The 27,570-nt window shown below is 33.5% G+C and overlaps 2 protein-coding genes across 5 annotated transcripts in view; both read right to left on the bottom strand.

Annotated features, from left to right (window-relative positions):
* Nucleotides 1-20,054, bottom strand: part of PhKgamma (phosphorylase kinase gamma) — a 41,383-nt gene extending 21,329 nt beyond the window's left edge. For all 4 annotated transcript variants that reach the window (XM_088229387.1, XM_088229388.1, XM_088229389.1 and 1 more), the window contains exons 1-3: nucleotides 19,682-20,054; nucleotides 12,787-12,962; nucleotides 6,955-7,087 (exon numbers count right to left, since the gene is read on the bottom strand). In XM_088229387.1, coding sequence (XP_088085513.1) covers nucleotides 6,955-7,087; nucleotides 12,787-12,962; nucleotides 19,682-19,773 — 401 coding nt within the window. In that variant the 5' untranslated portion in view covers nucleotides 19,774-20,054. The remainder of the gene's footprint in view (nucleotides 1-6,954; nucleotides 7,088-12,786; nucleotides 12,963-19,681) is intronic.
* A 4,155-nt stretch (nucleotides 20,055-24,209) lies between these two features.
* The window catches only part of LOC148279802 (uncharacterized protein CG3556-like), a 121,935-nt gene continuing 118,574 nt past the window's right edge, over nucleotides 24,210-27,570 (bottom strand). The window contains exons 8-10 of the mRNA XM_088229406.1: nucleotides 26,512-26,656; nucleotides 25,687-25,898; nucleotides 24,210-24,444 (exon numbers count right to left, since the gene is read on the bottom strand). Coding sequence (XP_088085532.1) covers nucleotides 24,383-24,444; nucleotides 25,687-25,898; nucleotides 26,512-26,656 — 419 coding nt within the window. The 3' untranslated portion in view covers nucleotides 24,210-24,382. The remainder of the gene's footprint in view (nucleotides 24,445-25,686; nucleotides 25,899-26,511; nucleotides 26,657-27,570) is intronic.

Genomic DNA, 27,570 nt, shown 5'->3' with positions numbered 1-27,570 from the left:
AGTGATATATACAGGGTGACTGGCACTAAACCCGTCATAGCAAATTCGCACATAGAGGAGGTTATTTGCTAATTATTAAATCATACTTTTCCTAGCTAAAGTTTTATCGTTTGGGAGATATGTGAATTTTTATACTTTATTGAGATTTTTCCAAAATTTGACCTTCAAGCATTAAGAACTTTAAGTTTTTTATTGTTATCAAAAACATTTTTCACTTTGTGGTATGACATTTTACACTTATTTGTCAGATCTACCTGACGATGAGGTAGTAACCTCGAAACCGGTTGAAGTGTAATTAAAAAAATTAAAGTGGTTTATACAAATTTATAAACAAATACGTTTAAGTTTTTTCATTATTTTTATATTTTTTTTATTATTTGTTGGTAGTCATATACATTTGTGATAAAATATGTCTGAATTTCCCTCAAATTAGGGTTAAAAAATGAGATATTACGCTTTAAAAAAAAATACTTGAAAAAAGAACTTTACGATCAAATTCAACCTGAAATTTAAAAAAAAAATACAACGGTGTTTCAATAATTTATTCTACTCTAAGTTAGTTTAGTTCTTTCCCCTTTTTTTAAATTTATTTTGTAACCCTAGTTTGAGGGAAGTTTTGACGTATTTTAATCACAAATGTTTATGACTACCAACAAATATTTAAAAAATACTAAAATAACAAAAAAAAAAATAAGTTCTGAATGCTTGAAGGTCGAATTTTGGAAAAATCTCAATAAAGTATAAAAATTGACATATCTCCCAAAATATAAAAGTTTAGCTAGGGAAAGTTAGATCCAATAATTAGCAAATGACCTCCTCTATATGCGAATTTGCTATGGCGGGTTCAGTTCCAGTCACCCTGTGTACAGCAATGAATAATATTTGTATGCATAATGTGCAGCCTAAATACAGATCAGGAAACTATTCATCTCCAGAAAATCATTGTCAGCACGGAAGATCTTCAAATGAAAATAAAAAGAACTCCTCAGTACTTTATAGTAAATATCGACGTAAGGTTACCAAGCGACATGTAGCAACTTTAGAGAAGAGCCAATTAAACTTTTTTCGTTATTTTTTTTCATTAACAGAAAAAATCTCATACATACGTATTACTTTGGTATGATTCCTACATAATTTAATATGAGATTCCTTATTAATTAAAAGAAAAAAAAACTTTAATTGGCTTCTCTGCAAAGTTGCTATAAGTCACTAGGTAACTTTTTTCTTTCCAGCGTCGATATTAATATATAAATAATAATAAAGGTAATTAATAAATGTATTTTATATGTATGTGTGTAAAATAAACCTGTTTTAAAGAATTGTGTCCAACGGAAAAGTTTTCAAACTTAGTGGGTAAGAAAAATTATAATATGTTACTAAATTTAATCAATAAACGCTATTCTGCAGCACTGAAAGTAAAATCAGATTTCTACTGTATCGTGTACTCGCACCCAGGGGTGCATAAGGCACTGTATTGGCACTCGAATTGCGGTGTTACTTGATAATCTATTACATGAAGGTAAGGTGATTAGTCTTACGCTACATATGCCAGTTCAGAGGCAATGAGGAAGTTCAGTGTCTTCTTTTTATTTTTTTATTTGTTAACAGACTATTAAACCTAACAAAAAATATTTTATTTTAATATATCGTATTATCAGCGCTATGATTTTTAAAAGTTTTGTAGTTCTGAAATAACTCCGCGTGTGACGTCAGAGGTTGTTCTCTGTTAGTTCTTCCGATTGGCTCGTTTACGGTAAGCTAACCGGATATCCTACACAGCTCTCATATCATTGGTTGGTTCTTATGAACCAGTGATGTCAGTTAAAATAGTGCATTTTCATTAAAAAAATATTTTTTTTGTAAATTTTCAAGAAACTTTGCCATAAAATTTAATGCTCTAATTTTTACCGCGCGCAAGAAAACATTTTTTGTATCCAATTTCCCGTAGGGCTGAAGTTCCTCAATGAATATTGCGGTGGAAAATCACCATTAAAACCAATGTTTTGTGTCGACCTCGCCAGGAACCTCGAGTATTTGAAATTCTCTGTCTATTTCATACGCAGAATTGTACTCTTCACCCGTAAGGACACGGACGGATGTAAACAGAGGGTGAAATAAAGGATACAATACTTTACTATAAACATGTGCATACTCTGAAAATATGAATAGTATCTTTTGAGTATTCCTCGGGATTATCAGAAAACAGAAGATTCTGAATGATATCAGAGTATTGAGAGTCGCAAAATATTGAATATTGTGATTTGCATGCAAGAACGGGTTCTGTGAATATTTTATAACGAATCAAGTTAACCATTTTACGACTTACAAGAATGTGGGCAATTCATAATATTATTATTTCTAGATGAATAATAATATTGCTCCCATACGATTCCAATACTAATGTTAGTAAACTTATGAATAAATCACCTAAATCACTAAAGACCAGATGAATACAATAGTATGCACGTTTAACCCCTTTAATCCTGGCCTATTTTCCGTAGAATGTGTGAAAAATAAATAAAACGGTTGTATGTATTTTTCTTCACATCTCAGTACATATTCGAGACTGATCTATTTATGGTCACTGGTTATTCCAAATTTGTGAATTTAAGTATCACTCATTTATTTCTATAATAAATAATAAACAAACTATCCTTACATCGAAATTCTTAAATTTACAAAAAAGTATTAGGTTTTTATTTTTTTTACCCCTTTTTTGGCAGGGGAATCTAAAAAGCGTTCTGTTAATATATTACTTAAGATTTTAATCAACCAAAAATACCCCCGGAGTATCAGAAAAACTATCATTATTCAAAGTAAAAATAGTAATAATTTAAAACTCATGGCTCTTAGTCCCTATATTGCAGTAAAATATTCCCGTAAAAAACAGGTAATATCACCAAAAATATATTTACTCAATATATTGTAATGACAATATTTTGAGTTTGTCGAAATTGTGGACAAAAGACTGGATTTCGCCCAAGCAGTTATTAAAATTAACTAATTAAAACAGAGATGGAGAACATTTTAGAAAATGAAATTAAAAAAAAAAAAGAACTACTTTGAAACGTCACAGGTTCACGTAGCATGTGTTAACAATAACCAATCAATTATAGAGTTGTGATATATTTCCGGTTTCCAGGTAGCTATGTTTTTCGAGGTTAAGTGTGTTTTGATAGGTACAGAGTCCTACTTTTAAATGTCAGGAAAACTCACAGACTTAACTAACAGGCGGTGTAATTTAAAAATTAGAAAACTTTAAAAAAGCAAAGCAATGAAATACAATACATAAAAATAATAGAATAGAAACTTTGGTGATCGAACAAAGTTTTGGTCCGGTTTTGGCCAATAAAACTTAACTTAAAAACTTTACTTCGGCTCGGTCAAAACCTGCGGTCTGGATGCATCAGACTACGTTCGGCTGTATTCAGGTGGAAAATTAGCACAATTTGAGATATTGGATTGCAGTCCATTAAAATAATTAGTTGATGTATTGTCATTGCCTATCGTAAAAAATAAAAATGAGACTGATTTTATGATTTACTTTGCTAATGTTAGTAGTTGTAAGATCTTTCACATTAGTATTTTTGTAATTTCTTTATAGTTAAAAAGGTATAGTTCCTATAGTGAACATTGAAGAACTGTTACATATAAGATTTATGTACAACATTACAAGGAACTATTAAATTTATGCCTTTCATTTCATTGTGTATTTTATTTAACACTTATTTTAATGAACACGTAAAGTTTAACAATAAAAACATATAATTTTGGGCGTTTTGAAGTGACCTTTTAAAACTAATTTGAATAAGTTTCCGTGTCAGCTGAAACTTGAACAAAAAAAGTCACTAACTTTTTTTACTTACTTTGATAGTCTATTAACAAACATTTTTTTTAAACCACTGAACTTCCTCATAATTAATTTATAATTAAAAGTAACACTATTTTTAAATTTTATTTAAAACACCCTGGAAGTACTCTCTTGGTAACAAGTAAAGGGATTATTTGAAATATTAAAAGATTATCCAATATTATAATTATTCATCAGACATTGGCATAATTAGCAAAATTTATGCGAGATATTCCAAATACATATTTTAAATGCATAATGTAAACAGACATTAGCAAATGTACTAATACATTATGAGGGATCATTATTTTCAGCTTGTGTACATAAACAAAAAAAGCTTATGTAACGAGATATGCTTAATATTGCATAACAGAAATTAATAATATTGCTATATATGTACATACATAAACAATATAACACCTGGAAACAGAATTTTAAAAGCCAAATCATTCTCAATACATGTGAAGATAATTATTGTTAATGGCAGTTTTTTTATAGCTCTGATAATATTATTTTATTTACCAAATAAAACAGATATATTACGATTCCCTTATTTTTTAAATTAATTAATAATAATGATAATTTTCTGTACAATCAGTTTAATTGCAATTTTTTTTATCAAATTATTCCGGTTCATTACAGCTAGCATACCACATACAGCACACTGCAGCTGAGGACTTATGTCTCATTGGCTGTGCCCGCATACAAAGAAAAATTGCTCATTTCCAAGTGAGAAAAAGCTCTCTGTAATCTGGTAGCCTTGGTATCTTTGTGCTGAAATAACGTAATTCAAAATTACATACCTGATATTGTAGATTATTTGAATGAGGCAAAAAAGGAACTGAATTCTGCACTGACGGGGATTAAATTGATTGGACATTATCAATTTGCCGAAAAGATTACAAAACTATTTAAAAGCCTCAAAATTCTTCACGGAAGCCACCACGTATGAATATTCTATAAAAGAGCTATGGAAAGTAGCGAGAAGCTCCATTCACTATTTATAGAGAGAGGTAAAGGGACAAGACCACTAGATCTATTCAGGAGATTGATTATGATATCAGGAGCAACACAAATCTGGTTTATTAGGAACAACATTCGTTAATTTATTGTGTATGCAGACAATTGGTAGAACTTGAACTTGAAAATAAAGTAGAATTACAATCCAATAAACTTGTTTTATTTTGGATACATTACCAAACATTCGTTAACTTTAAGTATATTAAAGAATGTGTATTATTGTAAGAAAATTATCCAAAGAATGATAAATAGTAATGATTATAAAGCATTTAAATTAATAAAATGAAAATCATCAATAATTGTGTTTTGTTTTCATCTTATTTCCCATGCTGCTACTGTGGTAGTAGATTTATTTATTTTTATATCATTATTTTATTTATTGATCAAATAATCCTATTGTTAATTGTATGATTAAATGAATCTAAAGAGTTAATATAAACATATTCCTATGCAGTTGAATCCAGTCCTTGTCTACAAAATTTGGACAAACTCAAAATATTGTTGTATTATTAAATAAATTCTCATATTTGAAGATTTCAAAAGATGTGAAATAAATAGCTATGTTTTAATAGGTTACCAGAATGGACAGTTTTGCCCTCAGAGTAATAAATCTCTAGAGAAGCCCTTAAGCTCTTTTGCATAGAACAAAAGAGTTCCAACTTTTTGGTTTGATTTTAGTTTGGTTTTAGTTTTGTTTTTAGTTTGACAACAAACGTGTAATGTACGGTTTCGCTTTGCGTTCGCAATTCTCAACGCAAGTCCTACGGCCCGTTGTATTGCTATAATCTGTAGCTAAGTTTGTGGTCAATAATCATAGAATGGTTTTGCTTCGTATGGGCGACTCTATTAGATTATTACTGTAAGGTTTTGCCTAAATCCTTACAATGCCTACATGAACAAAATTCAATTGCGTAATGTAAAAAAATATAAAACAAAAACATATCATGAAAATAGTTATTTAATTATTTGAGTACAGCTGCTAACTATGTATGATAGGTGCCATAAATGTCAAGATCCGAGGATTATGTAAAGCTAAGACAGGCATTATCGACAAAACCAAGAAAGGAGTGCTATTTGGTTTGGACATGTAGAGCGAATGGACTGAGCGAAAAAATGGCTAAAAGGATTTACAGTGCGAATGTTTGTGGATGCAGAAAACGGAGAGATATGGAGAGATATGGTTCATTTCATTCATTCATTTTTTCATTTTTTTTTGCACCACAACAGGCCAGGAGGCCCAATTACAGTGGTGAATTACATTACAGAACAACTAGGCTTGAGAAAAATCACATTTTAATTTTTGTGTTCTCACCGGGAATCAAACCCGGAACCTTCCGTGCGTGAGTCAAGCGTCTTGACCACTACACCACGGAGGCCGCCATGGTATGACTGTTTAGTAAATAACAGCATTTACCTATATTATTCCTGGCAGATTACCTTTCTTTCCCATCCTTCCCTTGACCCATCCTTATGGTACCTACCTTACATCAAGATAGAAGAAATACAAAATTAGACAATTTGGATTTCGAACAAAACAAACAGCATTTTTGACATTACACAATGAGATTGAATAAAATTATTAGATTCGTCGGGCGTTGTTGTACAAATTATCATAAATCGTTACATAATTCATAGTGAATTTCATCATCCAGTGCCCGAACTTTAAGAACATTCTCATCGTAACAACGGTAGGTCCATTTCCGTGTTCCATTCCTTTCTTAAAATATTTTCCACCTTTTACAAAACTGAATGAAATTAGTTTTTTTGCTAGAGTCCGCTTTTCGTTAACAATGACCAAATTCAACAAATACTTGGACATGTCAAAAGTCAGAATAATCGTTGTGCGTGCATGACAAGATGTATTGATGCAGATGAAGCGAGGTCTGCACGCAGACACTGTAAAGTGGCGTTCCATCCCCACTGTCATATAAGAGGGTTTTTTATGCAAATGACAAAATACACATCCGATATCTATGGGTGTCGACTCTACGTTGCAGTTTAACATTCTGGTGACGCATCAATCACTTAGCCTTCTTACTGCCGATGAATAAGAATAGAAAATAAATTATTTTGAACATAAGTACCTCATGATGTAACGCGTCTTCTTCTCCGACAGGGTAACAACGGAAGTAAGATAGTCAAATAGCTCTCCATTTTTGCAGAGTTCAAACACCAGGAAAATGAAGGTGTCCGACTCGAATGAATCTTGTAGTTCGACTAGAAACAAAAAGCAACAAATAAAATCAGGAAAAAACATATAAAAACCAGACCGAGGGTTATTTCAAGAGGTGCAGAAATGCTGGCTTATCTCCCTTGGTTCTAGATTTACCGCTTCCTCCATTCTTGAAAGTGTTTTTATATATTTATTTTATTTGTGTAACAAAAGGTTTGTGGCTTGTATATTGTTGTGTTATATTTAGTTATAAAGATGCTAAACTTGCTTTGTTTCCTTGTCGTGTTTAATATGTGTTTTTAAAAATAAAATAAAAATATTTGAAAAATTACAGCAGGGATGGAGAACATTTTAGAGAAGGGAATACGGAAGTCTAGGCATTTACAGGGCTTATGACCTGTCATTGCCTGGTTTAAGGGGCCACTTTAGACACTGTTACATTCACCATTCTGTTTATGTTTAAACATCTACATTTCCTCAACTCTTCCATCTGTTGACTTTTGTTTAAAGTCTAAAGGACAGGACTTTATGACAATAGCAATTTGTTTAACGTGTATGTGTCGCTTCTGCGCATTTTTTCTACCGAAAATGGTGACTGAAAAGTTTTTTAAAAATCTATTTCAACAGAGAGGGAAAACATTTTTGAAATGGCTGGGCCACTAAAACCAGCCAATGACAGGTCATAAGCCCTGTAATGCCTAGACTTCCATATTCCCCTATCAAAAATGTTTTCCATCTCTGTTGAAATAAATTTAAATATGAATAACTTCCAAGGGAGGAAATCCAGCCAGTCTGCAAGCATTTGGACATACTCAAACATTGTTGAAAAAAAATATTTTTATTGTTTAATTTGTCCTTTAACAATTCCAATACATCTTGGTATAAAATAAATAATATTTTTCGTGTTCACACGAGGACAACGCGGCTGCATCGTGGGGGTAATCATTGTTCCACGGAGGTAGCCTGCCCGTCTATTTTCATGACAATGTCTCGTCCTACAAATCGCTGTTTACACGTGGACAACGTTCGAGTCCTAGGACAGAACAATATTGTATCGAATATTTAAAATACTGAAAACAGCCAGTAAATTACTTCAAATGGCTGATCCAATTGACATAAGTAGGATGTGACACAAGACGAGCGATGAACAATATTCCACTTGGCAAGAAAACACAAATGTATTGTGTCGCTTGCCAATAGTATTTTTATTAACAGTCGCACATAAGGAAAATTCTCTAATGAATCAAAGGGAAATGTTGTGTTTTGGCTATTTTGTTTGAAAGAAAATTCTGGAACATGTATCAGTAATGTGTTGGATGAGTGCCAGATGGAGTTTTACTGAGATTGGATGAAAGAAATGTCATTTTAAAATTTGAGTGATGAAACTGATAGCATCAAATTATTAAACAAGCAGATGTTGGAAGTCAGTTTTCGTGGGTTGTCGGGAGAATGATAAAAGAGGCTTTTTAAAGGGTGTTATTCAAATAAAAAGATATAATAATGACTTTGGCCGCGTAATTATTGACAGACAAATCGTTGGCTGGATGCAGAACGGTGGTAACTGCATTTTACTAAAATTTTCAAGAGAGCAATTTAAAGCAAAATACATACTATTAAATGAAATACATTTAATGGTGGTGGTTGGTTAGACAGCTAATTGTGAAACTGGCGTCACGGGTTCGATTCCCGCCAGTTACAAGAAAGAAATCCAAGAAAGATTTTTTTCTCAGTGGTTCTGAGTGTTGTGGTGTTTTTCTCAACTTCCTTTCATATCTACTCTTTCCCACTTGCTGACAAGCCTAGGCTTAGTGGGTTATTCATTTTAAAAATAAAACTTTGAATATTTCTACACAAAGAAATATTGTCAGCAAAATATTGTCAATACAATTATAAAACTTATGCAGTGTAAATGTATAGTATGTGGCAGACATAAATACATCAGAAACTTTTGTGAATGTGATTAAAAATTGTTACTTATATACAACGTCATATAACTCAGCATCCAGCGAATTAAATGAACAAGTTATCAATAATCTCACGTCACATTGAGTTCTTCAGATATAAGTAGTCGTAATAATGTGCATCCATAAATAAATGCAGCAATAAAACTGACATTCTGCTTAAATTTTTCAAAAGAAAATTCAAATATTTAAACTTGAAATGATAGATCGGAATTTTATACAAAAGTATAGATTATTTGATGATAATTATAGCTGTAAATATTGGATTCATCTGTCAATAGCCAACAAATGAAAGACAAGAAAAAATATTTGTTAAAAATAAAAACAATTTCATAACATAAATGTATAAACCACTGCACAACTCTGCTCCGGAATATCTAAGGGAACTATGCGTTCCAGATGAACTAGCTGACAGGCGTCTCACACTTAGATCAGCTACGTCTACGGCGAGAGGAAAAGTTATTATACCTCTACGCAAACAGTGCACTAAATTTAGTGAACGCGCATTTGCGGTCGCAGGCCCTATGGCATGGAATGCTCTCCCAGCAGAGGTGCGAGGCTGTGAAAGTGAAGTGATGTTTCGGAATAAACTTAAAACCCACTTGTTCTCTAAATCATTTGAATAAATCCGTAGCACGTGACAACAAAATAAATTGTTTTAGTTAAATTACAATTTTAAAAGCTTCAATTAAATTTATTTATCTATAGAATCACTATGTAAAGCGCCCTTGAGGTATTATACTACGAAAATGGCGCTGTATAAGTTATTCATAATGATAATAATAATAACCTTACAGCGGGATGAAATGCAAGAGTGTCAGATTGTATCGGACATCGCCGCGCGTGCGATAATACAACATACAACACGGCCTGTGACGCGGCGAACGAGCGCCAAACGTTAGGCACCGACACCAAGCCGAGCGGCCCTTTTGCGGGCGCCCAGGCGGAGATGGTAGCTGCACGGGGAAAATGGACGGAATGACCGCGGAGAGACGGTCGAACCCCCGGCCGCGACTGAAGCTTCCCGAGTGGCCGCTAGGGCGACGAATGGCGCTCGGACGAGAGTGTGCGGTGCCAGTGTTTTTAGGTTAATATTTGTATATCATGTTTTTATGTTTATTTTCGGCTAGGAGTCTCGATTTGTAATCTAACTAGCTGCCCCTAAAATAAAGACGGTTAATTATGTCACTCGCAGGGGCAGAAGTTAGGATATCGAGACCCTAGCCACATATTTGTATCAGATTGCGGGGAATCAGACCCTGTCAAATCCTCTAAAACTCATGTCACCCTTTTTCTCAGTATGTGGGACCTTTCCCTGTATCATTTCTACATTAAATAAGATACGGGGAAGAGGCCTACATACTCCCTTTACATGTAAAACTCATCTCGAGGGAGTTATTTTATCTTATAAGCATACGTGTAAAAACAATATCTGAAATTGTCCAGCCAATAGGAGAGCGTGCTACGGCGTAAGCCGGGAAAGTCCGACCCCTTCTCGCTCTCCCTTGCGGCTTATGTATGCTGTCTCGTACCGTGCCCGACTGCGGCACGGTACAAATTACTTGATAGAACCTCTGTATTTTTATTGAATAAAGTGTGTATAGTGTATAACCAAGACTGCGTTTTTATTATATCTACGCCCTCTCCGCCTCTGATGTCGCCGCCTGCCCTTCTGAAGAAGAAAACTGAAGCCTGAAGAAAGCTATCACCCGATAGCCGGTCAAATAGCAGCTCCAAGCCACCTCCTATCTACAGTTCAACTGTATGCACGGCGAGGTGTCGTGTATATAGTTGTGGTCCTTCGAGCCGGATCGGAGCTGCTATACGGACGCCACATCCCAGTGGAAGATGACGCCTTCACTTCGCTCTGGAAAAGGCTCCGCCGAGAAAACCTCTGATGTCACCCCCCCTGCCGACGTCGTATCCACGGTGACGGGTACCGAGGCGTCGTCACAGGAGGTTTCCGAGGAGGACACCGTCGAACTTCTGCAGGCTGAAGTTGCGAAACTGCGCGCCGCCCTGAGGCGCTCTGAGAAGACACCGACCGCACCTGGACCCCCAATGGAATCTCCTAGGGCAGATGCGGGCCCCAGCGGACGAGCTGGGGTGGCAGAGAGACAAACCGGAGACTGGGTACGCCGCTCTTCGGACCCGATCGCGCAGATGGCTGCGGCGATCACCGAGATGGCCACCGCGCTACGTGGAGGATCAACGGGGAGCCCACGATCACACGATGGCGACGATGGAAAAATGGAGGCGCTGTTGGCGCGCCAATCTACGGCAAAGGAATTGCCCGCCTTCGAAGGAGACCCACTGGAATGGCCTGCCTTCAAGGCCCAATATACGAGGTCTACGGAAGTCTGCCGGCTGACGACGCCGGAAAACCTGCTCCGACTACAACGTGCGCTGAAAGGGGCCGCCAAGGAGGCGGTTTCCTCCCTGATGGTGGATCCTCAGAATACGGACCTCATCATGGAAACCCTGGAACTGCAGTTCGGCCACGAGGAGATTGTGACGGCGCACATGCTGGAGAAAGCGCGCCGCCTACCCGCCATAGTGGAGAGCCCCAACTCAACCGGGATAGTTGAGTTATCCGTGGCCCTGAGGAACATGGTCGCCACTCTGGAGCGGACGAGGAACTCGAGCTGCCTATCATCACCGCAGCTACTGAACGAGATGGTGGCCAAGATCCCGCTAGCGATGCGGGCTCTGTGGTGGTACACCTTACCGAGGGACAGAGACGAACGCGCCACCGTGAAGGAATTTTCTTGCTGGCTTAGCGAGATCGCTCAGACGTCAATGAGCGCCGGTGGAATGGACGCGGGGTCGTTTTTTCCCAAAAAGAAAACAAAGAACAATGTGTATAGTGTATAACCAAGACTGCGTTTTTATTATATCTACGCCCTCTCCGCCTCTGATGTCGCCGCCTGCCCTTCCGAAGAAGAAAACTGAAGCCTGAAGAAAGCTATCACCCGATAGCCGGTCAAATAGCAGCTCCAAGCCACCTCCTATCTACAGTTCAACTGTATGCACGGCGAGGTGTCGTGTATACAGATAGTAATGAGTTTTAAGAGAGTACAGAATAACTGCTGCCTTTTCTATGTTGCATTATTGTACTGTCTCCTCTAGTTACACTATTAAATATATTTATGTATATTTTATTTATTTATTCACATAAAGATACATATTACAAAAAAAGTTATTACATATCCCGAACTCTATGAGGCCAAGAGCCCTGTGTTGAGTCGGGATACAACATAATAGAAAGAGAGCCCCGTGTTGAGTCGGGATACAACATAATAGAAAGAGAGCCCTGTGTTGAGTCGGGATACAACATAATAGAAAGAGAGCCCTATGTTGAGTCGGGATACAACATAATAGAAAGAGAGCCCCGTGTTGAGTCGGGATACAACATAATAGACAGAGAGCCCCGTGTTGAGTCGGGATACAACATAATAGAAAGCGGAAGATGTGGAGAGTGTTCGTAAAAACTAGTCTTTCTTCAGTTTTGCGCAGTCACTATCAATTTTTTACATACCAATTGAGTGAAAATTTAATATTGTTTACAATCAAAGTGCAAAAGATAACAACAATTAGAAACTTGAAAATTTTTCATTGTACCTCTTACTGCAATAGTCACCGAATACATTAAACATTAACACAGATTCTAACATGACTGTCAAATCTACAAGATATTCCCTTTCAATCCTATTTTAAAAAACCTAATCGTCCTAACACCAGTCTAGTGGAGTGTGCCTCTATTATTACCAAGTGGGACTCACTAATGTAGGGATGGGCCATCACCAAGCGCAGGATAGCCACTTCCTGCTTGGTAGCATCCCTCATGGTGTGACATTCTACAGTGTCGTGTGTCTCGGAGCTGAGATCGATGATCTTGGCTGCGTACTCCCGTCCAGTTTCCTTCTCGATGACTCGGCGCACAGTCGAGCTGATGCCCCTGGAGAAAAAAGAAGATGTGATAAAAATGGTTGAAAAAAAAAAGGAAATTTTTTATTTTTGGCATATTTAGGATTTACCTAAATATGCCAATTTTAGTGGCCATTTTGGAAATCACGTTGGGGTAGAGTAGGGTTCGAACCTCGGACCTCTGACCTTTGAGTCCGCAACACTAGCCATGGGACCACAACTTCTTGGTTTAGTTTTGATTTTCTTTATTGGTTCGTGAACTGCGTAAGGCTGAGACATGCATTATCGACAGAATCAAGAAAGGGGTGCTGCCTTGGTTTGGACATGTAGAGCGAATGGGCAGCGAAAGAACGGCTAAAAGGATCTACAATGCGAATGTTGATGGATTCAGAAAACGAGGAAGATTAAGAAAGACATGGCATGATCAAGTCCATCAAATACTTGAAGATAGACATGTTAAGAGTAAGAATAATCGGCGTGCGTGCATGAGAAGATGTATAAATGTAGGGGAAGCGAGGTCTGTATGAAAAGACAGAGTGATATGGCATTCTATCCTCTCTGCCTACCCCTACGGCGAAACGGCGTGATGGTTTGTTTGACAAATGGTATTAAATGCCATTCTTCGTAATGTCTGTTTGATAGGGAATTATCATTCTCACCAAACCCTAATTCGCAATTGCTGGTGAAAAGTACACGCAGTTTTGGAGAAATCTAAAAGCGTGTGTTTAGTAGCGCGTTCCTTGATTGATTGAATGTGACTCATTTATTTTTATTTAGGTTAAATTAATATTTAAAAAAACATCCAATTATATGTATTCACTAAATAATACTGTAATAAAGCGACGACGTCTTAAAGTTTAAACTATATAAATAATAAATATACTATACATTAAAATAAGATAAATATGGACAAAACAAGGAGATAGTGGCAAGGAGAGAAGGAAATTGATAAGGAGTGGTAAAGGATGATTGAAGGAAAGTAAGAGTGGAAAATTACATTTGATTTAATGATTTAATGAATTATGAATGAAGATCATGAATCAAGCACATTAATTCTCTTCTGTACATATTGTATGGAGTGTTAAATATATCAAGACCATTAAAATTTTTGTTAAATGTTTCACATATACGAGGGATCGTAGAATATTTCCGACGATTAGTTTTAATTTTACGAATATAGAAAATATCAGAGATTCATTCTATCTGACATCAGCAGTTATGCGTCTACATAAGTGAAGGTGTGGTAGGGGTATGCATTGTCCGCAATACAGTGTATCTCGATTGATTTTCAGGAAGATATGGCTATCGACAAAAAAAAATGGCAATATTATTTTTTTTAAGTGACAACATTTTTGTGTTGTGTAGTGTTGCCATTGCATCTACGGCACATGCGCATATTGTCATCTTAAGTGTCAAATGATTTGACCCATGTGCTGTAACTACCGCAAATCCTCAAATATTAACCACTAGATAGTGCTGTTTTGACTGTTAAACTTTGTTCCGATCTTAAAGTCAAATTAAAATGAACCTATTTCTCTTTTGTACTTTTAAATCTTTCTATCTTTTCAATTTAAATCCCACCAAAAAGTCTTTAAACTTAGTGGGTAATTATTATTAATAATAATAATGGCTAATTACCAAAAATTACAATTTCTTTATCTACTACATACATACCTAGGTAATACATTTCTCTGGATTATATCTAGTCTGCCTAACTAGGTACAACCTGTTTTAAGGCAGACATTTTTGTGCAAAAATAAACAATAACATGACTACCTCCTAGTTAATTTATTATAAAGTTATAAAATATATATACTATTTATTATTTTGGAATGTTTTTTAGTAAGTGTTCCAATTTTTCTCTAAATATAATATGTTACTAAAAATATCTAATAAAAGCTGTTTTGCAGCACTGAAACTGTAAAAAGGCTTGTGCGATTAAAAGCAGCCACATCCAAACAATTTAAAATAAAAACAAATCGCAATAAAAGCAAAAAGTTCTCGCTTAAGTCGTTAGCGGTTCTGCTTGAAAAAGCTGTCAAAATCGTTCCTCATTTAAGAAAAGACGTCTAAAGCGACACATCACTCCGAAAGACATCGGTAGTGAAAAGGCAGCAACTGAAGTAATTATATGGTAGGAGATATTGTATCCCTATAAAAAATAGTCCGCAATGAAAGAGTTCCAGTATGTATCAACTACAGTCCAATCGGATGTGAAACATTCCAAAAAGTTATGATATGTGCTCATACGAGTGGATCCTATGAGAGAATGTGTCCGCAAACATGTTAAATGTGATTTTTATAATTTTGAGTACATAGATGTGTATACCGTGAGGCACAGGTGCCTTTGATAACTTCCAATATTTATACCGTCTAAAATATCAAAACTCGAAGATACAGGTTCGATACTGTATCTTCCTAATCTTCAACTACTTTTTCTTCCAAGTCGGTCCCTCAATGCTGAGGATCGTGACCACCATGAACACTTCTGATTAGTCTGTTCCACTCCAGTCTGTCCTCAGCCCGACGAACCGACACATAACATTTTAGCCCCGTAGCCTCCTTTATTTGGTCAGTACATCTATTTAGGATTCTACCCCGGCTTCTCCTACCTTCAACTCGGCCAGACATTATTGCTTTTTCTAGGTTGCCTGGCTCACATCTAGCAATATGTCCAAAGAAAGATAGTATCCTCCTCAAGCACACCACTAACAGATGAGTTGTAATATGGAGCTCTTCCAGTATCGATGCATTCCTCCTTCTGGCTGTCCAAGGCACACGCAGCAGCCTTCTCCAACACAACATCTCGAATGCATCAATCCTCTTCCTTTCATGTTTCAGCCCCATAAAGGAAAACGGAGAATACCAGGACTTCCATCAACTGCTTTTTTGTGTTTATTGATATACCTCGATCCCGCCACATCTTCTTGAAAGGTTCATTTCTTCTTTGGCCATTCAACTACTTAAGTATATCTTTATTACTGAGACTACCTTATCTTCCTATATCCTTATTGCTACAACTACCTTATCTTCCGACTAACTTATCTTCTAATTGCAATTGCACCCCTGCAAATTGTTTTAAACAAATACAGGATTTAACACTCTGTGGAGTTTATCAAGATTGATGGTTATTTATTTCATTTTTTTCTTATTTGTTTATTATTCCATACATATATTTACATAGAATTTTAATTACAAAAATACACTTTAAAAAATCATCTTAAAATTAAGCTATAACATAATTTTTTATTTTTTATTACATATTTTACTTTATTTTTTAATATGTATTTTTTTCTCCTTCTACTCAGTATTTTGCTATGTTTTTTTAAATATGCATTTTGCTATACACATACATTCATTTTTTCACTATGTCTTTGAATATGTTTCTTACTATGTATTGTTTTTATTTCGCATTTTACAGAGTTTTAAAATATTTTTATATACATATTTATATATTTTTTATGTTTTTTAATACGTTTTTACTCCATTTTTTTACTTTGTTTTTCACTTTGTCCTCTATTTTTATAACTGTTTCTATATTTGAATTACTGTTTTTTATATTTTTTTTATTGTCTTAGAACGGGGTAAATAACCCTAGTTAGGCAGTCAAAGCAACTTTTTCTAAATTATAATTTTGTGTATGTAATATATGATAATAAAAATAATAAAAAATTTGGAAAAAATGCCCACGAAGACTTCAGCGTCTGAGCGTGGGCCATTCCTTTTTTAATGATTTATAACTTTATAGCATATAAATATGGTATGACATGACCATGAAAAGAAAAACAAGATTAACATATGCTGATATTACAAAAACAGGATTTGTTTGCAGTATGCATTTTAACAGAGACGGAGATTCTCTTTAAAAAGAATATGGAAATGTATTTATCTATATGGCTTATAACCTATCTGGGCAGCCAGTTGAACATTATTACAATCTACTTCGCAACATCTTTTAATCTTAAAATCTATTTTGAATTCACACTACGGGCTGCAGATAAAATGATGTAAAAGAACATTAAACGGAAGCTACATTATTTGTACCGAGAACTAATTAAGAACTGTGTGGGATGTGAGAAGATGAAAAATAAACATTTAAAAAATTCTGATCGTATCTCTCGGCATACTTCACTAATCCTAGTAAAGCATTTAGTGTGGGTGATTTTCTACATCAAAAATATTCACACGGGAAATGAAACCAATTATAGAAGTGTCAGCGTGCTGTGATGCTTTACACTGAGACAAACATCTCGACAGAGATGAAGAAATCTAGACGTTTGTACTGTGTGACAAATTATACAAGGGGGGTGATATAAATCAGAAGATACGGAAGCCATAAATTTACGACGACGGTACATTTGATGATAAATTCTCCCGAGTGATTATGACGATACACATATCGAAGCACTGGAAGTGACAAAAATCATGTTCAAGCGGGCTAATTGTGATTTATTTAAATTTAAAATCGTTTTGAAGTGGGTACTTTTTATTACAGAAGCCTATTTAGAATACAAAAGAGAAATAAGTAAATTTTAATTTGACATTGAGCGCGGAGTAAAGTTTGACAGTTCAGACAGCAGTAACAGCACCATCTAGTGGCTAAGATTTTAAAATTCGAGGAAAGGATAACGGTTGAATTATGATGATGATGAATAATCTTTGTTACCATTTCTTAATGTAATTTTTAAAATACAATTAAGATAGAATAAACAGTATTTTTTTTGTATATTTTTTTTTTAAAGGCCGTTTACATGTGGATAATACAATATTGTTCTGTTCTAGGACTCTACCATTGTCCATGTGTAAACAGTAATTTGTAGGACAGGACATTGTTCCGAGAATTTGTCAAGCAGGCTATCTATAGACCACAAGTTTACGTAGGTGCCATTGATATATTTGAATTGATTTAACACTTTTTTACATATATACGATGGGGTATCCGAAAGGAACTCCAAGGTTGAATCATACTGTTTTTAAAATATTATCGTAATAAATTAATATTGCAGGTGTTCATTTTACTTTTCAAAGTAAAAAAAAACAAAATACAGTGAAACTTGGTTGTTACGAGCAAGATGGGTCTGACTAAATTTGCTCGTTATAAGCATTACTCGTTATACCAGATTAAGGTATTTTTAAATCCAATCGCCATGGCATATTATCACTTTTGATAATTTTAATTAATGCTTGCAAACATACCAGTTTCTAAATTCCGAATTTAGATAAATAAATGTTCGTATTTTTTCACAATGCTGACAATGTAATAAGGATAGAGAAAACTTTTAAACACATCAACATATTTCGCGCCACGTTCTATTTTACAAATATTTGCCACTTTTTCGCAAATTAAAACACTTCTGCTTGTTAGCAGTCATGTTTGTAATTCAAGGGTCAGGTTTTAACTTATCTGACATCACCCACTAGTAATGTTCACAATGCATTGACCATAGAACATTTTAAAAAAAACATTGTATAAACCCCCAAAACAAAGATGTCATTCATAAACTACAAAATGTTTTTTGTTGATATTTATTGATAAAACTCCATAGTTAATGATTATGATAAAATTATAAATAAACTTATCAGTGAAACTTCTTCGTTTAGTTTTACTTTTTATTATTTTGACCAACCAACGCTTTCGCCTAAGTAGGCATCTTCAAGACTGGTGAATTGTTTACAACGTTTACAGTTTTTATACTATTCTTAACATATTTTGGAGATAAGATCAAATAATTATTTTAACAGGGGACAGAAAACATAAATATTTACAAATAGTTTGCTAAACAGTTTATTTTTGGGAGTTTTTGGACCGAAATTGGGATTAAGCTTTTATTATTTAAAAGGTGGGAAAAGAACACACGGCGAAATACAACAGAGTGGGAAATACACATTTTAACAGATAAAGTTAGCACAATACTTGATTTTTGACAAGGAAGTTTGCATACCTAGTTTACATAGATGAATGACGAAATATTTTAAGATACATACTTAGATAATACATTGTTAATTATATCCGATATCTCGCTATTTCCGTGATCGTTATAACCAAGTTCCAATGTATTAAAATATTCAATATGTGAGAATTTGTTTTGAATCTTTAGTTAAGTGTACAGGAGTTCTGAGAAAACCTTTATTTATAAAAATCAACTTAAAATATAAAAAAAAAAACAGTTATTTAAGGATTTTTTTAAAACGAATTTTGTCTTGAGTTCTGGCCATTATGTATGCCTATTTCGTAAATCAAAATAAGCTCTATTTCTGCAGATTTGTGTTTTGGTCTGTTGGACAAAAACGAACTGACGCGATTTTATGCGAGCATTATCAAATCTAACCTATCAAAAGAAAATACAAAATCACGGTATTTATGCACAAAAATAACACAAGTATTCTATAATTATAATAAACTCTGTTCATAATATTGAGTTTTAAAATTTATGACGAAAAACGTTTCAACAATTAAATTTTCCAGTTTTTGTACAGCGCGCCAAACGGGTGGAGCATTTTATGCAATATTATTATTTATGAGTTATGACACTCGATATGTCCTTGAGTTTAATATTTTACATACACGAACTGAAGTAAATATGTATTTACAGAAACGAAAAACCATAAGCTTAGGTAAACCAAAAAAATTGCGGAATATTTACAAGTTCGCGTGGGAATGACATCGTTTTAAAGTATTTAAAACACGAGGTTTACGAAATATTTTTGAATTGCAGTTTTCAAGCATGACAGATAATCTTCAACCCTTACCTTCCAATAATTTCTTTCGGCTCGTATTTGGCGTAGAATTCCTTCGCCGCATCCTTATCGGGAAGATTGTCATCGTCGTCCTCCTTTGCCATGTTCCCACTTGGACCTATTTGGACTTAATATTCAACACACTAAGAAAATCGCCATTCGTCAATGTCGAAAGGTTATTAACAAAACAGCACTTAATATCACAACACTCGATATAATATAAACTATCGAAAAGATTTTTAGTATTGCTGACTTATTGAGTAATTTTTAACAGAGTTCACAATCACTAAAATGTCACGAGAAGCAAAGTTATTAATAATTTAACTGGAGCCTACGACCGTTCCCGCACTGCAATTTGTTTTCGCAAATCCACACTGAAGATAGTAACAGGTGAACAGATTAAATTGTACAAGCGGATAACATGAAAAACAAATTTGATTTTTTGTTCTCTATAATAAAGTTTCACTTTGAATCCCACAGATGGCGCTGTTGTACTAGAAATCATTTAAACAATATTTTTATTCCCTTTGCGCACCTAATGGTGCATAGGGCACTACATTGGTACATCAATCTCAGCGTATCTTGATCATTTTTGTTACGTGAAGGTAAGATGATCAGTTTTACGCTTTAGGTACCAGTCCAGGGACTATGAAATATTCTAGTGTGAAAACATCCTTTTTAATAAATATTTAATGTCGGGAATCAAACCCGAGACCTCTTGACTGATAGGAAAATGCGTTGACCATTACACCACGAAGCAGACATCTTCCTTTTTTGACATTCATACTTTATATCCTGTGACCTTGCCCTTCATGTTCAAGGTACATAATAATAAAATATTACTAACAAGTTTTTTGCAATCTTGCTACATATCTATGAACTTACCCGAAAGTAGAAACAATCATCTTTAAAAAAATTGTATCAAAACATGACTTTTTTATTTCTTAGATTAGAATCTTATTGTAGGTACTCTGAGCTATACTTATTATTTTATTTTTTTTATGCTTAAAAAGACAATTCTATGAATCGTGTATATTGCATGTGCCGACATACGGAATCGAAACCATGTCTGTGACACAGAAAAGTAGCCATAAACTTAAATGCGCCCAATGATTCATGGAAAGACAGATGCTTGGCATATGTTTATGAGACATAATAAGAAATGAAAGAATAAGGCTCCGAACCAGAGCCATAGATATCATGGACATGATCCAAAAATCAATATAAATAGAATCAATATTAATATTAATAGAACCGGAGTCGTGGATATCATGGATCGTGCAGCAAAATAAAAATGGCAGTGGGCAGGACACTTTGCGAGGCAAAATGATGGCAGTTGGACACCCAAAATAATAAAGTGGAGACCATGGGTAAACAAAAGAAGAGTTGGAAGGCCCCCCAAAAAATGGGTCGATGACATTGCCTCGATGATAAAAGCGGATGATAAGAAGGAATGAAGACGTTTGAAAGAGGCCTTTATCCAGCAGTGAAGAGAACAACGCCGAAGAAGAAGACACATATACTTTATTTTCCTTTGTAAAAAGCTTTTGGCTGTTATTCAAACACGGGATTTATTTTAGTGTATTTGCTGAGGTTTTACGCTTCTAATAAAAAACACAATTTTCTGTTTGGCAACAGCAAGATCCTTTATTTAAGAGCAAAACAGATATTTATTAAAACAATTTAATTGCCACACAATGTTTCGTTATTTATTGAATACACATAAGTACATACAATATCAAACAATTCAACAATTAAAATTGTTTTAAAGAAAACCACAAATGCCACAGCGTAATTACAAGATTATTGCCATTCCACTAAATTGATACATTATAATACGGCTTCCTAGTATAAAAAATAAAAGAAAGAGAATATTTATATTTTAGTATATTATATTTACGTAATAAGCTAATAATAAGATTCAAATGAAATTGCCTACTTTACTTAATAAACTGATTAATATGTTTTCCAATCTATGGTTACATTAATTTATATTCTAATATCAAAGTATATTTAAATCACAAACACATTTTATAATTTATATAAATACAGCCATCAGTAACTACATCAATGGTTGCAAAATGAATATTTAAGGTTAATTAAGTTTGTTGTGGTTTTATTAACCATTCTTATTAAACTATGTACCCGTGTGTGAACTCATATGACTGTACTGATAACAGTTCTGATAAATTTCTTTGAATTCCAATGCCGAGAATATATACATAACGCATAATATGTCGCAATTTGAATATTCCATAATAATAGTCGACGCTAATTATTTGAAGAGACCTAAATTATCAGAGATTAATTATTCAAATGCAAATAATCCAATGAAAGTCCGGACGCAGAAACTCATTCAAATGAATCAGTATTTGTGCAGAGTGAATAAAAATGTAGTTCATTAAAAAAAACAGTTAATTTGATTACAAAAGGCCAACAGATGAGCATATTTTTTTTCAAATGTAAATAGACCAATAGAAGAACTGCTTCAACTTCACACTGAAAGAACACAGTGATTAAAAATAGACCAATTAGGAAATGATAAATTGCTCAATCTTTACAGTGAATAAATGTATTCAAAGGATTATTCCATTATTAAACTCGTTCAATGAGGAAGTTCAGGGCTACTGGAAATTGGATATAATTTTTTTTTCTTACATTAGCATTAAATTGTAATGCGAAGTGTCTAAAAAATGTGTGAAAAATCAATTGAAATGCACTACTTTGAACCACACCACAAGGTTTTCCGAATCAAGCAATGAAAGATTGTTGTGATAGATTTCCGGTTTTCGGAAAGCCAACTCAACAATCAGCAGAACTCTACGACGAGAACTTGTGACGTTATAGGCGGAGTAATTTCAAAATTACGAAGTTTTAAAAAATCATACATAAAAATATTTTAAAAAAATATTTGGCTTAACCACTGAACTTCCTCATTATTAAACATTTTTCTTCTTCTTGTGCCTTATCAGGTGTCCCCAACATTGGCAATCACTTCTTTATAGTGATATCCTGGGAAATATCAATCAAAATGGTTTCCCATTGCTTTCTCTAATGGGTTTTTTGTAGGGTCCTTAGCTGGGAGGGTCTCGTTATTATGGTGTCGTCGGACGTTGGTGATTTGCCATTTGCCTTCTCACTGCCCTGAGTTTGCGAGACCTAAAGACCACTCGTGGATGCTTGTGAGTAGGATTTGTTGGTATTGGTGCTAATGTTACGCAGAGTGGCTTTTCTAGACATTTTATATAAGTATATACCTTTATACTAATCATTAGATTATTGAATTCATTTGATTAATTTTATCTCTGTTAATTACATTTAAAATGGATATTCTAACTAGCTTATAATACAACCTTACAAATCTAGCTTAAAATTACAGTGAATAACATGATACAATATGACAAACACACAATGAAAAGAATAAAAAAAGGTGTGTAGGTTAATTTTTATTTATATATAACAGAGCTATATTGCGAAAGCTAGATTGAAAATAACACTTATTTCTCAACAACATTAATATTTTTATGGTGTCTGATTATTCTAAACTAAAAGTATGTATTTGACAATATTATTTATAGTTTAAGTATAGATGCAACATTTAAATCCTTGCCTTAACAAATATTTCTAACTTATGCTGAAAAGTGGCAAAATACACCACTAATTGGAGCATAAGAAGATGTGAAAATACATGGCGCCATATTTGCATTCTACCTTTACCTGTTAATGTAGTTTCGAACTTACATTAAAGTCTAAATTACTGAGTAGGTATGAAAGATTCTATGATACCGGTTCAATATGGTATTTGAGATGCATTACTGACATACTATAGAATTAATACTAAAGTAATAAAATTTGATGGTGTTTATTACTTATGAATCGGGTTGTGATCCTGTGGGTGGACTCACGGTTCAAAGGTCTGAGGTTCGAATGCTGAAAATGACCTCCAAAATTGAAATATTTTGGTAAATCATAAGAACACAAATGTTTCTTAAAAATAAAAAGAAATTAAAAAAAGGAATTTATAAGTTTATAACAAACAATAATAAGTAAAGAAACACTGTGCAAAAACTGTGTACCTACTTGGTAGTCTGACATGGTATTTAAAGTTATTTTTTATAAACATACTAATGAAAATATAAACTGTAATAAAATATAATTTTGACTTTGAACATATATTAAACAATTCAATAATTTAGTACTCAATAACTTCTGATGATTGAAAAATCCACAGTTATGTTTACAATTTGTGTATTTATAAATACCAAGGAGTCCATGATTCAATAGGGTCAGATTACCAAGAGCCTATTGTAAACTGTTAAAATAAATTTTAATAAATCAATGTTTGCGTAAATAAATTAAATGTAGTATTAATGAATGATGATTTATTTTCTAAGATTATTTCTACTTTTCATCAAACTAAATATTGCACAGAATTAATATTATTGCAGTTTTGATATATCAATACATTTCCAAAGTGAAACATTCTTATTTCCTAAACTCCGATGAAACATTTTCAGTAACGCCTTTTTTCATTGCATTATTTTATTTTTCCTTTTCAAGCACGATGGCCTTCTCTGATCTATTTTCTAGACAAAAAATAATGATTAGATCCAAAATGACAATGTAGAAAGGTGAATCCATAACAATTGTAGGAAATTATGTCCCTTGAAAAATACTGGAGTAAAAAACCTTTCATATTCATCTCCTTCAAATTTACAACTTTTTGTACCAAAAGAGGTAGTGTTCTCCTTCTTCGACTAGTAAATCATCAACTCCTGAAATAAATTAAACAAAAACATTAGTCATAGAATAAAATAAGTCGTATAACCTATATTAAAAGATTATCTAAAAACAATGTTGAATGAATATTTTGTTAAAAAATCAAAGCAGCTGTAAATCATTGAAATTGTGTAGTGTAAAGTATTATGTACACTAAAGTTTGTACATTATGTAAGGCTAAGACTTATCTCAAATTCAAGAAAGTAGTTTTGCGTTGGTTTGGACATGTATAGCAAATGGACAGTGAAAGAACAGCTAAAAAGATTTAAGGTATGGATATTCATAAGAAAAAGAGGAAGACTGAGAAAGACTTGTAATGATCAAATTCAACAAATACTGACATGCCAAAAGCCAAAAAAATCATTTATTTATTTAACACTTTATGTACATATTATACAATATATATACATATAAGGGCGGGCATATTGCCTTAAGGCAATTTCTTCCTACCTACCCAAACCGTTCAGTTTGAGAAAATTACAAATACATGGACATATTGAATCTTACAATTTATGCAAAAATTAAAAACAAAGATTAACAAAATAAAAACATATAAAAAAAATAACACTATACTATGAAGAGAGGAGTGGGCATGGGAAGAAAAAAAGAAGGATAAAGGAACAATTTAAATATTCAGATAGTGACGTTTCAATCTTGACTTAAATGTAAATAAAGAAACATTAGTCTCTAACATTAGTCTGTAGATTATTCCACAATCGAGCGGCTACTAGTGTGAAAGAGGAGGCAAGAAAATTAGAGCTTTGTGTTAATCATTGTGCTTTGTGATTAAATTATTTTAAGTAGGCAATTCGCCACCGGGGTTGTTCACACTTGTAACACCCAGCTGATTTTTTTTTTACCCATGTAAATAAGTTTAAATACAAAATGTATTTAAAATATTCTGAAGATTTTTTTATGCTTGGTGTCCATTTAAAATATTTTTGAGTTGATACTTTAATAACTTCTTTTGTTACGTAGTAAATAAGTACTGAGTGAATAAATAGATATAATAATATAGATAAAATACTTACCGAACTTTCATTAATAAATATACTTTCATTAATAATAAACAAAATTCATAAAATTTCATTAATAATAAAATTTTTAAAAATGAATCATTAATAATTGGTAGAAGTAATCACTTTATAAAGTGTAATATTCATAATTCTGAATCAATATTTATAATTTTTAAACTTCCATGTAGGTTTCTTTAAGGTCATTTGTTGATTTTAACTTACCAACAGGAGCAACAAGTTGATTTCCTGGAGGGTTATTAGGATCTGGCTGTTCCGGGAGGCGGTACAAAAGCCAATAATGATATCCCATTGGCTCTTCACGACAACCAGCAAGAGTGTGCACATAGTGACCATTTGGCCATTCGCTGGCTGAAAACTCAAAGCGAGGGTCTTGCTCGGCGGCCATTTGCATTACGTGGTAGAATGATATGTTCCTAAAAGAGAAAATAATTATGTAGTGCCATTATCCTGGTATCCCACAAAAATATTTTGTGATAAATTATGTATCTAGATGAAATAAAAATTAGTTTTTGTTGAGATTTCCTTTTGTAATATTAATTTGATTTCAAATTTTATATAAAAAAATGAATTGTCAGAGATTCATAAAAAAAAAATTGTTTGACAAAAGATAGCAGAAGGCATGTAAGCGTAATTTTATTGTATTTTGTCATTTAAAATATCTGATGATCTATTTTAAGAAATCATTTAAGTTCATTACTAAAAGTTTTTGATTGAAGTTTATTTATTTTATTATAGAAATAAAAGACGAGTGATATTTAAATCCACAAATTTAGAATAATAAGTGTCTGGTTTCATCGCTTTCACAATATCTTTGATTTTTTCAGTTCAATATCTCCAATATAAAACTTAAATAATTTATGTAACTAAGTAAAGGACAGAGCCACGAGTTAGATTGCGATATGTAAATTTATACAAACATTTTTTAATTTGGTTTTGACTTTGCGAAATAGTGATATTGTAGGGTATTTTTTAAAACTATTATAGTTTAAGGTATCCAATGTTATGTATCAAAATTTAAATGTGTACCTTGGAGCAACCATGTAGAGCGTATAGTTATCTGTGACATTAGTTCCAACCCACAGAGTGTATGTAAAGGAAACATTTCTGGCGTCAGATTCATTAAAAGAGCGCGGGGCTCCGATGGCCACACGAGGATATCCTTCTGATGGATCTATCAAAACAAAATACAAGAAGCATTTTTTAAACCATTGTTAAACACTTTTCATGGATAAAATTCCTAGAGGTATCAGATCAAGAAAACACAAAACTATGCAGAATGGACACTGGGAAGTACCAATTGACTGCCCCTCACTTAATATTTATTTATTTGTAACAAAAAAATACTAGCAACACTCACATAGATATACAAAATAAAATATGGCCAGTGAACCAGACAAAACTGGGACAGTAATTTTGCATAATTCTCACAGCATGCTAGTTAAAAAGAGAAAAAAATAAATAAAACACAGAAATGTTGAAATATAAACTTCAAAATATAAACAAAAAGAATGAAAAAAGGCAGGTTTATAAAAAAATCATCTAGGCCAACAATAATTGGAAAAAGTTTAAGAGGAAACACAGTCTGACTTTAGTCCCGTATTTTCTCCCTGCATTAGGGCACTAGAATAGTGATTTTTTTACACGCTATATATAGGTTTCTCTGTGGTTTTGTTTTTTTTTGTCTAATTGTTTATTATGGTAACTAGAACAATCCTAAAACTCTTAAAAGCGCCTAGTTTTATCTGCCGTCTTCGGATGTATGGTATACAAATATGCTATTGCATTTTTGCAAAACTTACTGACACAGAAAATTTAATTCTGATACTCTTTCTAAAAAAAAAAACAACCAAATTGGTTCAGTTTTGTGGAGTGGAAAATGGGACAACAAAACGCCAATTTTGTCAATTTTAGTTCGGCATTAGACTCTGATCTGCAGTTATCTTTTTCGAACAGTATCGAGGAGGCATTTGAAAGAAAGTGACAAAAAAACAATGTTCACATACCCACCTATTCATCAAATAGTCTGACATCACGTATCCTCTTAATATGTCAAATATGTTTCTTGTAATGTCTTTGTATAACTCG

This window comes from Micrasema longulum, unplaced genomic scaffold, assembly GCF_059751315.1.
Source record: "Micrasema longulum isolate JH-2025_06_02 unplaced genomic scaffold, ASM5975131v1 h1tg000664l, whole genome shotgun sequence".
NCBI lineage: Eukaryota > Metazoa > Arthropoda > Insecta > Trichoptera > Brachycentridae > Micrasema > Micrasema longulum.
This window is presented reverse-complemented; position numbering and strand designations above follow the sequence as displayed.